At 34.2% G+C, this 13,011-nt stretch overlaps 2 protein-coding genes across 3 annotated transcripts; one reads left to right on the top strand and one right to left on the bottom strand.

Annotated features, from left to right (window-relative positions):
• The first annotated feature begins 341 nt into the window (after nucleotides 1-341).
• Nucleotides 342-2,797, top strand: LOC110660285 (pentatricopeptide repeat-containing protein At3g14330). 2 transcript variants are annotated; one of them, XM_058139955.1, is made up of 2 exons: nucleotides 342-2,367; nucleotides 2,523-2,797. In XM_058139955.1, exons 1-2 carry the CDS (start codon nucleotides 431-433, stop codon nucleotides 2,539-2,541), a joined length of 1,956 nt encoding a protein of 651 aa, XP_057995938.1. In that variant the 5' UTR covers nucleotides 342-430; the 3' UTR covers nucleotides 2,542-2,797. The 2 variants fall into 2 exon arrangements, with proteins under 2 accessions (XP_057995938.1, XP_021674228.2); XM_021818536.2 differs by lacking the exon at nucleotides 2,523-2,797 and having other exon boundaries at nucleotides 342-2,488.
• A 1,157-nt stretch (nucleotides 2,798-3,954) lies between these two features.
• Nucleotides 3,955-11,110, bottom strand: LOC110660286 (plasma membrane ATPase 4). Its single transcript, XM_021818537.2, has 16 exons — nucleotides 10,703-11,110; nucleotides 8,573-8,692; nucleotides 8,234-8,470; nucleotides 7,184-7,945; nucleotides 6,979-7,101; nucleotides 6,781-6,885; nucleotides 6,529-6,673; nucleotides 6,256-6,420; nucleotides 5,879-6,117; nucleotides 5,764-5,796; nucleotides 5,587-5,668; nucleotides 5,315-5,475; nucleotides 5,045-5,218; nucleotides 4,737-4,919; nucleotides 4,459-4,640; nucleotides 3,955-4,329 (listed from the first exon to the last, which is right to left on the bottom strand). The coding sequence occupies exons 1-16, from the start codon at nucleotides 10,751-10,753 to the stop codon at nucleotides 4,233-4,235; spliced, it is 2,859 nt and encodes a 952-aa protein (XP_021674229.1). The 5' UTR covers nucleotides 10,754-11,110; the 3' UTR covers nucleotides 3,955-4,232.
• Between the last annotated feature and the right edge of the window lie 1,901 nt (nucleotides 11,111-13,011).

Below are 13,011 nucleotides of genomic sequence, written 5' to 3'. Positions count from 1 at the left end.
ATTTATTATAAATTTCAATTGAATGTAGAATGAATTTAAATATTAAAATTGTTAATTGAATTCAAATTTGAGTTTCTTTGTTACCCTCTCTATACGCAAAACACTGTACTAGAGAAATTGTAATTTATAAAGGGGAGATGGATTGCATTAATAATTTTTAATTCTACCAATCGAAATTTAATGGTGAAATACTGTTAATTAATCGACTTTATTTACTAAAATTACAATATTAAAAAAATTTACTAATAAGATTTAATTTAATAATATTAAAATTATCTCTAAAATTATAAATTTTAAAATAAAAAAAATTATAAATTGAGGATTAATTTGGACTTTTGACCTATTTATTCTCACTTCCTCTTTCTCGGGACTATTTGGGACGAGTATGCTCGAGTCCAGCTAATAACGGTGCACCGTGCACATTCTGATAATGATTCCCGCCATTTCCATCTTAAGCAGCACAGCTAGCCCAATCGAGGCAACGGTTATCTCAGGCCCCAGATCGTCCAAACCACAAAAGCCTCTCCTCAATCAAACCCTAAAATCCCTCTCCAAATCAGGCAAACTCGACGAGGCTATTCGTCGGATCGAATCTTCATCGTCCAAGTTTACGGATCCTGAGACGTATGCCTTCCTTCTTCATGCTTGTATCTCCTATAAATCATTAGACTATGGACAAAGAATCTATCTGCAACTCCTCTCTGAAAGCCAAGAAGGTCACAACCTTATTCAAAATCCCACTTTAAAGAGCAAGCTCATTACCCTTTTCTCCATCTGTGGCCGTCTCGAAGTGGCGCGCCATATTTTTGAAGATGGCCTTGAGAATCATGGGGCGCCCGAGTCGGTTTGGGTGGCAATGGCAATTGGGTATTCCAAAAATGAACGTTTTAGAGAGGCTTTGCTTGTTTACATTGACATGTTGTGGCATAATATACAACCGGGTTATTTCTCTTTTTCTGTGGCTTTGAAGGCGTGTGTGAATTTGAAAGATTCAAGGCTTGGTAGAGGGGTTCATGGTCAGGTGATAAAGTCTAGTGAAGAGCCTGATCAGGTGGTGAATAACGCCCTCTTAACACTGTATGCGCAATGTGGGTGTTCTAGTGAAATGTTGAAGATGTTTGATGAAATGCCTCAAAGGAATGTTGTTTCTTGGAATTCTTTGATCGCAGGTTTTGCTAAGCAAGATCAATTGTTTGAGGCACTGGATATGTTTAGAAAGATGCAGAGTGAGGGAACGGGATTTAGTTGGGTTACCATTGCAACAATTTTGCCAATTTGCGCACGATTGACAACTCTTCACAGTGGAAAAGAGTTGCACGCACAAATAGTTAAATCAGCAAAAAGACCAGATGTCCTAGTGTTAAATGCACTTATTGATATGTATGTCAAATGTGGAATGTTTGATTATGGCAGGAGACTGTTTAATGGAATGAGAAGCAAGGACTTGGCATCTTGGAATGCTATGTTGACTGGATATGCAATCAATGGGCGCATGAGAGAAGCAATGGAATTGTTTGATGAAATGGTTTCATCTGGCGTGAGACCAGATGAGGTTACCTTCATTGCATTGTTATCAGGTTGCAGCCATGCTGGGCTTACAGAAGATGGGATGAAATTGTTTGATAAAATGGACATAGATTTTGGCGTCTCACCATGTTTAGAGCATTATGCTTGTTTGGTAGATATCCTGGGTAGGGCTGGAAGAATTGAGGAGGCTATGGAGATAGTTAAAAACATGCCCATGAAGCCCAGGGCCAGCATATGGGGATCATTGCTCAACTCATGCCACCTTCACGGTGATGTCTCTCTTGGAGAGGCTATAGCGGAGAAATTGTTTGAGCATGAGCCAAATAATTCTGGGAATTATGTAATACTTTCAAATATTTATGCAAAAGCAGGTATGTGGGACTCTGTAAATAAGGTTCGAGAGCTTATGCAAAAAAGAGGAATTAAGAAAGAGGCTGGATGTAGTTGGACACAAGTAAAGAATAGAGTTCACTCTTTTGTGGCTGGTGGGGGTTTTGAGTTCCGTAATTCTGCTGAGTATAGGAAGATGTGGAATGAATTGTCAGAAGCTATGAAAAAAATTGGTTATGTCCCTGGTACAAGCGTTGTTCTCCATGATGTAAACGAAGAAACGAAAGCAATGTGGGTATGTGGGCATAGTGAGCGGCTAGCAACAATTTTTGCACTCATTAATACTACCAGTGGAATGCCTATTAGGATTACAAAGAATCTTCGTGTCTGTATAGATTGTCACTCCTGGATTAAGGTTGTGTCTAGAGTAACTGGAAGGATGATTGTTCTAAGAGACACAAACCGGTTCCACCACTTCAAAGAAGGTGTATGCTCTTGTAAGGATTATTGGTAATCAGTAAAGCCTTTGTACAAATACATAATTATTTGAATCTTTTGTATTCTTTGTTGTTTCTTGTTATCCCATTTTTTTAGCATTTAATAAAATCTCACATTATAATTTGATAGTGAATTCTATAACAATATATGATGGAATGAAGTGGCAGGCTAAGCTGGTTGATTTGAAATAAGGGGATAAGGATATCAAGAAGAAAAGGCCTGTAAGAGAGAATTAAATGACAAGTTAAAACGAGAGCACCAGCAACAGCAAGTAGTCATATCAGGGCATTTATTTGTTGTCCTGATATTCTCAATGCACAAGGGAGTAAACAAAGAAAGAAAGCATGTGAGGCCGCGTGCCCACTTCACGTAGACTGCCTAATATTTTTGCACATGAATGTTATGTTTTTGTTATTTGTTCGGGAACTTCATATTGACTCTACTTCCATAATTTGCTCTCAAATTCTGGGATGTGTGAATGCATTAATTTTATGTATTGGCAATCCATATGTCAAAATATATTTGGTTGAGCATAGTCAATGTCAAAATCACAATTCTTTGTTCACAATCCTAGTGATTCCACCTAGGTTCTTGGTTTTCTGAACGCCATTCTTTATGTCTACTCTTCTTTGTCTTGCAAATAATTATTTGAACTTATTTAAATTTCTCTTAAGTTATTTGGTTTGTCTTCTTTTTCTTTTCAATTATGTTTTACCTCTTATTCTAGCGTGTTCCTACGCATCCTTCTTTGTCTAGTGTCTGCATTGTCTTGTCCTTCTTGTGTGGAGGGACACGCGAATAAGTGAAGATATGTTTTATTCTCTTGAACCAAGTAAATATAGTGAAAATCTACAATGTTTGTCAGAATATGTTGATAGCTTGGTGCCAACTCTAATGAAGATCAATCCAGCCCATCATATTAGATGACATGCATGGTCTCATTTGAAATGTTAAAGGTGAATTCAGTGTAGTGTGCAGGAGTTAATCGTCCCTTTATATCATCCATATGCAATAATAATAAATAAATAAAACACACACACACTCTTATTCCATATCAGCATTAATGGAAAGGACTTTCTTTTCCCCCTGATAATTAAACTAGTCTGAGTATATTGTTGCTGCTTATGATTTTGCATATATAGACCTTATCTTTTAATTGGAAAGAATAAAATGAAGGTTCTTATTGTTCAGAAATGTGAAATGCATATTTTAATAAACTATTATCGTTGTCAACCTTTGAAAGAAAGCATCATGTCCCTTTAAACGATTCAATTTCTTTTCCACAAGGGGAACCCTTCAGTTAAGGTCATTTGATTATTGAATTCGATGTTTTAGTTGGCATTACTCATCAAGAAGTAGGGGTTTCCGACTTTCTGGCATTGTTTTGGTCATTATAAATAAGCTGAAGAAGTTCAAATAGTTGATTTTGTTTATTTCCTGAAATGTTAATGGTTTGATTTCCCTTAATTCTCAGAAACTAGACTACCTGCTTAGTAAATTTAACTGAACAGGCTGAGACAAGAACACAATGGTTAAAGCAATTGAAGGTAATAGTGAAAAGTAAGACGTCATGGATAGAAACGGTAGGCATGTAAGAAATTAGGCAGAAGAAAAGTAGAATTAAAACTTGAAAACGGTGTAACAAGATGACATTTGCTCTTCACAGAGCAAGAAGTTGGTAAACACAATCCTTTCTTTCAGCAGTTGAAAAATAAAAGAAAGAGAAAACGAAAATAGATTAGGAAAACTATGGCATAGACATTTCTTCTCTTTCTAGAAGGCATTAACTATATATCCTTCTCTGCTTTCTTGATTTGGGTTCATCATTGAACTGTAGCCTTTTCCTTGTCAAGCAAATGTTATTGCAGGCTGTCTTTTTAGACTGTATAATGCTGCTGGATGGTATCAATGTCCAAACCCTTGAGCTTCACCACTGACTCGACATGTCCTTTCAGCGTGTGAAGCTCCCGAAGCCTATTATTAGAAGGTTAAAAAAGAAAAAAGTTCAGCTACAAAATGTTTGAACAAAAACTTGTTTCTCTTTTCTTTTTCTTGAATATTTATCTGTGTGCAAGTGAGGTTTAAAGAACTGCAGTGACATACCTTGCAACCTCTGCTCGTCTCTTGGCCTGTTCAGCAATCTCAGACAACTCTCTATAGCTGTTCTTTTCATTGAAGATACTGGCAGTTTCTGGTGGTTGAAGTCCGTGCAAGGTCCTTTGAGCAAGAGCCCATTGAGCTTCTCTCTCCTCTTTACCATAATCTTTCTTGGTGGTGAATGCAGTCTGTTACACGAGGAAAAATTTAAAGCAGATTGAGTTCTGATCTTTGAATCCATAATTCAAGTTCATCAAAAAGGTAATTAAACTGCAAAGATATACTTTGTTCTCTAGCAAGTTCATCCAAGCCTTTCCACTCAAGATGTAACGAATGGCAAACTTCAAGAAGTCAAGTGGGACATAGAAAACAACACTGTAAATCCAGATAACTCCAGCCCATCCCCAGCCAATTCCTTTGATCCTTGCAAAGCCCCAGTTGGCGTATACGGCAATCAAAGTTGCAACCTGAAAAAACCAGAGTTGATTTAGCTTCTAAGAGCATGAAGAAGAACCTTTAGCCTCATGACCAAATCAAGTGAGAAATCAATGGCGATTATCAATAGAGAGCCTGCAGGGCAGAAAGTTCATACCAGCTGTGCAATTATGAATGCAGTCATTAGTAGTAGACCAGGGCGTTCGACGTACGACCAGCTGCGAGATCGAGTCACGAAAATGAGAGCCTGGCTTACGATACTGACTTGAAGGTACAAAGCACCCATCATTTCATGTTCGCTATTTCGTATATGCCTTACACCAAATTTGTCCTGCATTTGTGAAAAGCCGAGTTAAACAATAAAACTGAAATTTTGAATAATTCAATTAATTGTAAGTTGGTAAAGCAAAATGCAGTGCTTTCTTACTGGAAAGAAGTCAGTTTTATGCATAGCCCAGAAGAATATAACTGTCATCAGTGCCAAATAACCACCAAGCACAATTCCGGTAGCAAATATCTCTTTTAGTTTCCAGCTATCTGGCAAGGGTGATGGCTTCACTCTATCCTTTGAGATTGTCATAATTGTTCCTAAGAAACATGATTTTGCATCAGATAAAATACATTTGTTTTACGAATTGTTTTGCAGAGCAACAGAAGACTGTTCAAAAACATACACAAGTACATGAACTGAAAACTCACCATCATTTAGGATGGCAATAATCAAAACCATGAAAGGAGAGAAGTCAAACTTCCATATCAGAGCAATAAGCATGAAGCCAAACTGCAAAATTGGAATCAGCTCCAAATGGTTATTGATGTATCGTTTAAAATAGCAAATTACACTTACAAAATTGAACGAACTTAACGTCTACTTACCACAATACGGATTGTGATGGAAACTGCATAGATCTGCAGAATAAAATATTGAAGTCACTAATTGCTTCCACTTAAAAGAAATAAAGGTTTTCAAGATGATAAGAATGCAACTAACAGTATAGTTCTTCATCCTTTGGAAAATAGCTCTGCTAGTCAGCACGGCACTGATAATAACACTCAATCCAGGTTCGGTTAAAACAATGTCGGATGCACCTCGTGCAGCATCTGTTGCATCAGCCACAGCTATTCCAATATCTGCCTTCTTCAAAGCAGGTGCATCATTAACACCATCACCAGTCATTCCAACAATGTGCTTCCTTTCTTGCAACTTCTTCACAATTTCATATTTGTGCTCTGCAGAGAAGAAAAGGAAAATGAGGAATGGACCTTATGAGGAATTGACCTTAGAAGGAACGTATCATCCGAGCAAATCAAGATTTAAAAGTGCCTATTTTCTTGTTCATGAACAGCCAGAATAGCAAAATCACCCACCTGGAAACACTCCAGCAAAGCCATCTGCCTTCTCAATCAACTCTTCGACAGGAAGTGCAGCAATGCTAGCATCCTTATCCTGACCAAGTAAAGAAGCAGATGGATACATGTTTGTTCCCATTCCAAGTCTTCGCCCGGTCTCCTTTGCGATGGCAAGCTGATCACCTGGACATTATCATAAACATAAAGTTAGCAACAAACTTGAGATGAAGGAGAAGAAGACAATAATAGAGGCATTCCCCAAGCAGTTAATCAATGAATGAACTAAATTACCAGTAATCATCTTGACATTCACACCAAGGTTAAGAGCCCTGCGGATAGTTTCTGCACTATCATGCCTAGGAGGATCAAAGAGGTTCAACAGACCAACAAACTCCCATGGACCACCTGCACTTTCCTTTGATTTCTCAGGCACTTGCTGCAAACATAGAAAAATAATAGAGATCAGACAAGAATTTTATTTTTTTTCCTGAAATGGGAATGCAGAATAGAATAATGCGGAACATCAAGTGTGGGAATTAAAACCTGTCTAGCCACACCCAATGACCGAAGCCCACGTTCAGCAAACTTGTCTATAACAGAATGAACTTTCTTCCTGAGATCTTCCCTTGCATTGCTCAAGTTCAAGATCTATTCACGGAAACACATTAGAAGAAGTGAAAAAAGTGACTTTTAAAGTAACGATCAAATCAAGTTGTGTGTAAAAGAACTGTAAATAGTTACCTGTTCAGGGGCACCTTTGCTTGCACGGTGCCAGTTGCCGTTGGCATCAATGTAAGTCAAAGCAGTCCTCTTGTCCACAGGATTGAATGGCAAGAAGTGCACCTCCCTTATACCAGCTCTAGCCTGCAATTATATGCATGAACTTTCAAGTTAATAGTGCATTCACTACTTTCCTTCTCAGAATGCTCATAGCACATGATTTTACCTCTTTAGGATCCGCAAGCATTCCAACCATAGCAGCATCGATCGCATCCTGATTCTCCACTCTAGAAGCCCTGGCAGCAAGCAGGATCACATGATCTTTTTCCACTCCCTTTGCGAACACTTCAATCAAGTTTTTGTCAATACTCAGCTTGTTGAGGGTCAGGGTCCCAGTTTTGTCACTGCAAAGCACATCCATACCAGCCAACTCTTCGATGGCAGTCATACGCTTAGTGATGGCCCCCTGTTGAGACAACTTGTGCGACCCAATAGCCATTGTTACGGACAAGACTGTGGGCATAGCAATTGGGATACCTCCAATCAAGAGAACCAAAAGATTGTCAATCCCATCTCTATATTTGCGGTGCTGAATTGGATACATCACAATGATCTCAACCAACATTCCTACTGCTATGGAACAAATACAGAAGTTCCCAATAGCAGTAAGCACCTTCTGGAAGTGCCCAACTTGGTTGGTGCTGTCCACAAGGTGTGCAGCCTTTCCAAAGAAGGTATGAACACCAGTTGCTATGACAACAGCCTCAATTTCTCCTTGTTTGCAAGTGGAACCAGAGAAAACTTCATCCCCAGGATTCTTGGTCACTGGAAGTGATTCTCCAGTAAGGGCAGACTGATCAACCTTCAACGGATCACCCTCTAGAAGACGAGCATCAGCAGGGATGATATCTCCCAATTTGACACTAATGATGTCTCCAGGAACCAGAATTGCAGCTTCATCCTCAGTCCATTTTCCATCCCTAAGCACCTATACATGCACCAGCACCACATGACATGTGAAAAAGCTTATACAAACAATTATAATGAAAAATGAAAGATAACTAAAATAATTACATCAGTATTGAAAGACAACTTAAATTTATCAGCACAGATAATTTTCCCCTCTTATTTTCTTTTGCTGAGATTGAATACATGTAGCATTTGACACTTCCTCCACTAAAAATAACCATGAAAGATAATTTAGAGGCAATAGCTCCAAGCCATCAAATTTTTACATATTCAAGAAAAAGGTAGCTTCCTGGGTCTAGCAAATTACCTTAGTTTTAGGAGCAAGACCAGCCATAAGAGCAGCAGCAGCATTACCAGCATTATTTTCTTCAATAAAACTGATAGTAGAGTTGATAACAAGCAAGCAAACAATACCAACAAAATCTTGCCAATCTGGGGGTTGCCCACTACCATTTGCCAATGCAATTGCCATAACAGCTGCAGCTTCCATGACCCATGATAATGGATTCCACATAAACCCCAAGAACTTGAGAATTTTGCTTTCCTGTTCATTACAAGCACAGAGTGTTAATTAGTCCATAAAGAACTGAACGTGATAAGCAGTCCAAAATGACCTATGAATTGATGCTATTGTATTAATAAGAACCTTTTTCTCTTCTAGTTTGTTGGGGCCAAAGATTAGAAGCCTGTTGGCTCCTTCCTCTGAAGATAAACCTTCTCTGGTGCATTTCAGTTGCTCAAACACTTCATCAATGGGAATCCTTTCCTGCAATAAAAAAATTATTACCAATATATTAGATTTCTTGGCTAGATTACTATGCTTATGAGCATGATACCTTTCCTATATATCGAAATAAATTTCATCTGATCATTCAAAAAATAATTTTAGTAAGTGCTTGTGCTTTAATACTAATGATTATACTAATTTCTTGGTTCATTATTTACTAATTATGATTGGAGCATAGTTATTTCAACTGTTTTTGAGAAAAACACAATATTAAATATGTTAGTTAAAGGTTATTAAAATTAGTTAAGTTGAATTTGACATGATTAAATTATAAAGAATTCCAAAATAGTTAAATAATTTTTTCAAAATATTTTTTGACAATATTTAAAATAATATTTTTCTTACAAAAAAATACTAAAAAAATATTTAATAGATAGAACAGTCACATTATCTATGTGAATATATATTTATTTTCTGGTGGTCAATTATAAATATAAATTTAATAGATAAACGTAAAATAAATAATAAAATTAATAATCCGAGTTGTACTGAGAGGCATGCGAGTCAGACTCACAGTCACAGGCCAACTCGGACTGACGAGTTGTCTTGATAGAGCCGATCAAACAAAACAAGCGTTGACTCACAGGATGACAGGAAAAAGGCGCTGTGACTCACATGGGACAGCACCCCCACTAACTCCCAATCAGAGTGGCGCGTGTAATACACGCTCCACGCACTTGCCATGCAATCAAACAGCATTATAGGTCTGCGGTGCAAATTTCAAGAGAATGGAGGGCTAAAGTTGTCAAATCGCCATAGTGTTTTTTTTTTTTTGAAATGAAACCGTAGTGTCAGTACCGTTGAACGTGAGAGTTATGAAAAGAAGCGGTTAGGAATAAATAAACAAATAAATAAAAATTCTATTACTTTGTAAAGAGAGAAAAGGCTAAAGTACCACGGAATGGTACCAAAAATTCCTCAAAGTAACCAACAAAACCCACAGAGGAGCGCCTTTCTTTTTGTTCTTCGAGAAAAAATACTTTTTTTTTTTTATCCTAACTTTTAGTTTCTTTTTTTTTTTGTCTTTTTATTCCCTAATTAAATATTTATCTCATAAAAACAAAACAAATTGAATACTTAAAACTTTTTATTTAGAAAATATTTATATTTACATTCTTAAAATATTAAACTAATAATATTAATTATATTATTAAAATATAAGAATATGAGTAACCTTATAAAAAATTTTTATTTAAATTCGATTTATCATATACTCAAAATATAAGAATTATAATAAGATTCATATGAGTTTTACTGTAATAAGAGATTAGGTAAGAAAAATCTAGTATATATGTAAAAATTAAATAAAAAATACATACCCTTTATCATAAATAATTATAAGTAATTTTTAATAAAAATAATGTATAATAGATTAGAAAATAATTAAAATATAACAGAATTTTAAAATTTTTGAATAGTCTAATTTTAAAAATAAAACGGTAAAGGAAAGTTGATAATTTTAGAATAAAAATTAAAGTAGTCCTTTATATTTTTTATATGCCATAAGAAAGACAGTTTTAAATCAGCAGAGAGAGAGAGAGAGACAGAAGCCAACTATTCTTATCTGTCTTTCTCTCTCTTTCCATTTCTCATGTGAAGATCCATTCAGAATTAACGATTTAGTCTGTTTGGGTAGAGAGAAAATTAATGAAAATTTCAAAAGAAAATGGAAACAGTAAGCAATTAAATTAATGTCCAGAGCCAATAAAGCCAAAAAGAATTAATTTTCTTTAAGATATTTCACTTTCTGGGCAATAATCATTCAAATTCATCAATTAATTGAAACAATCAAAAGGGAAAAAAAAAAGTTGGTGAAATTAAATAGCTCATGAAGATACTGATTTGAACCAAAGCTAAGAAAAACAAGCTACAAACAAGAGATCAATCTCGTTTCATTCGCTATGAAAAGAAGCAAGAACATGCACAAGAAACAGGTAAAGTTAATAAGTGAAAGAAAGAAAGAAAGAAAGAGAGAATGAATATATATACCAGATCAACAGTTTCGTTCTTGATCTCGTCAAGAGTGATAGACTTAGCCATATCTCAAGCAATAGCAAAACCCCACGAGAACAAAGCAGAAAAAGAACAGTCTCTGCAAGTAGCCTAATAAGATTATGAAGATGAAGAAGTCAGTTAAAGAAGAAAGAGAGAGGGGATCGAAAGAAAGCTAAGGGCCATTAAATGAGATTTTGCTATCCCAAGAAAGGCAACAGGCAGAGAGAGAGAGAGAGAGAGAGAGAGAGAGAGAGAGAGAGTGATGGATGATTATGATGGTGGTGATGAAGATGAGGTTTCTTTATAGAGAGGCTGCATGCCTCTCCTTTTATATACGTTGGTGAGGAGTGTATTGTATGTATGGTAGATCTCTCTCTCTCTCTCTCTCTCTCTCTCTCTCTCTCTCTCTCTCTGAACCAGAGAGGGGTGGTTGTGCTAAGCTTAGCTTAGCTAATATGACCCCGCCGTTTAACCTGGGACCCTGCCCTGGGGAGGTTTGCTTTTTTTTTTTTTTTAAATTCTTTTTTCTCTTCCTTCTCACACTTGATGGTGATGTTGATGATGCCTAGGGAGTCCAAACTTCATATGCCCCTACATTAATAATAATAATAATAATAATAATAATAATAATAAAGGTAAATTATTATTAGATTTTATAGTTTGTCAAAATTAACTATTTAATTTTATATTTTTGATAAAGAATTAAAAAAAAATTAAAGATTAAATGCTATAAGTTTTAATCTTTAAAATGAATAATAATTAATCTAGGTTGTTGACACTGGGTGGGAATAGTTCAGTGGCCAGCATCCTGTGTAGATCCTTTAAATCCATAGCACTATGACTGCTATGTTATAAGGAGTTAGAATTGCGCCTCTATTAATAATTTAAGTTTTTGACATGATGGCAAGTGCTCGATGTTATAATTGGTATCAAAGTCAAAGTTATGGTTTTGAATCCGTAATGGGTGCTTGGAGGAGATTGTTAGCAATAAGTGGGAATAGGTCAGTAAGATTCGAATCGCTAACAAGTGCTTGGAGGCGATTGCTCGCTTACTGAATTGGCAGTGAGTGGGGATAACTCAGTAAGCCAGCTTCCTGCCTAGATCCTTTTGACACAATAGTCGATTCTACAACATTAATGAGGTAAAAAGTTAATCTAATATCTTTAAATATCCAAACAACAATAATAAAAGGTAATAATTATCTTCTTATTAACCTCGTGCTAAACTTAAAACTCAATTAAAACATTTTTAATTATATTTTATAAATATTCTTTAGTTCTATTATTAAATTTCTATAGATGAAATTGTTATTTAATTTATTTTAATCTTGTTCAAAGGATTAAATAGTAGAAATAGTTAAAATTATAGACATTAAATAGTATAAATTAATGTTCAATGTTAAAATACATTAATTAACATTTTCTTTGAATAAAACAAAATAGTTTAATTTTATAAAATAAATGAATGTTTATTGAATTTTAAAAAATAGGACTAAATAATTAATTTTAATCAAATATAGAGATTAAATAAAAATTTATTTGAATAATAATAACAATAATAATAATAATAATAATAATAATAATAATAATAATAATAATAATAATATTTTTACTAGCCTCCCAAAATTGTGAAGATATTTTTCACTTTCTATCCTTTATTTTGCCTATACCAACTATTGATTTCCTTTCATAATAAATGGCAACTTACAACCATACCCATTTACTATGGGATTATTTTTTAATATAAAAGCTCAAAATAGTTGCGAGTGTGGTACTTTATTTTAAATAAAATTGAATGATTTAATATAAAAAAAAATTAAAATTCTATAAAACTTTTATTTTTTTATTCCATAAAATTTTATTTGAAGTAATATTTTTTAAGTAATCACTATAAAATATATATTAAATTAATAAAAAATATATTTTAAAAATATATATATAATAATTTCTTGTAAAGTAATTATTTTTAAAAAATTTATTAGATTAATAAAAAAATTGTGACACTCTATAAGATTATTTTAAAATCAGTAAAACTTAAAAAAATGAAGATATAGCATTTTTTTTTATAAATAATATAATAAAATTTTATTTAAATTGAATTAATAATAACAGTATTATTAAAATTAAATAATTTCCTTTATTCTTAATTTAATATAATATTTTATTATTTATAATAATATTATATTTATATATTTTAAAATATCATTTTTGTTAATTTAATATATTTTCTGTAAGTAATTTATAAAAAAATTTAAAATCTTAAATTAAACTTTTGAAAATAATAATAATAATAATTTTTAAAC

The sequence above is a fragment of the Hevea brasiliensis genome, chromosome 17 (assembly GCF_030052815.1).
Source record: "Hevea brasiliensis isolate MT/VB/25A 57/8 chromosome 17, ASM3005281v1, whole genome shotgun sequence".
Taxonomy (NCBI): Eukaryota; Viridiplantae; Streptophyta; class Magnoliopsida; order Malpighiales; family Euphorbiaceae; genus Hevea; species Hevea brasiliensis.
The sequence above is the reverse complement of the archived record's forward strand: the minus strand, read 5'-3'. Positions and strand labels throughout refer to the sequence as shown.

Excerpts from the sequence above, each read along its gene's own strand:
- LOC110660285 (XM_058139955.1), top strand. The coding sequence starts at position 431 with ATGATTCCCGCCATTTCCATCTTAAGCAGCACAGCTAGCCCAATCGAG.
- LOC110660286 (XM_021818537.2), bottom strand. The coding sequence starts at position 10,753 with ATGGCTAAGTCTATCACTCTTGACGAGATCAAGAACGAAACTGTTGAT. Across the intron at positions 8,693-10,702 it reads AGAACGAAACTGTTGATCTG|GAAAGGATTCCCATTGATGA; the intron begins GTATATATATTC and ends TTTTTATTGCAG. Across the intron at positions 5,219-5,314 it reads ATAAAACTGACTTCTTTCCA|GACAAATTTGGTGTAAGGCA; the intron begins GTAAGAAAGCAC and ends TCACAAATGCAG.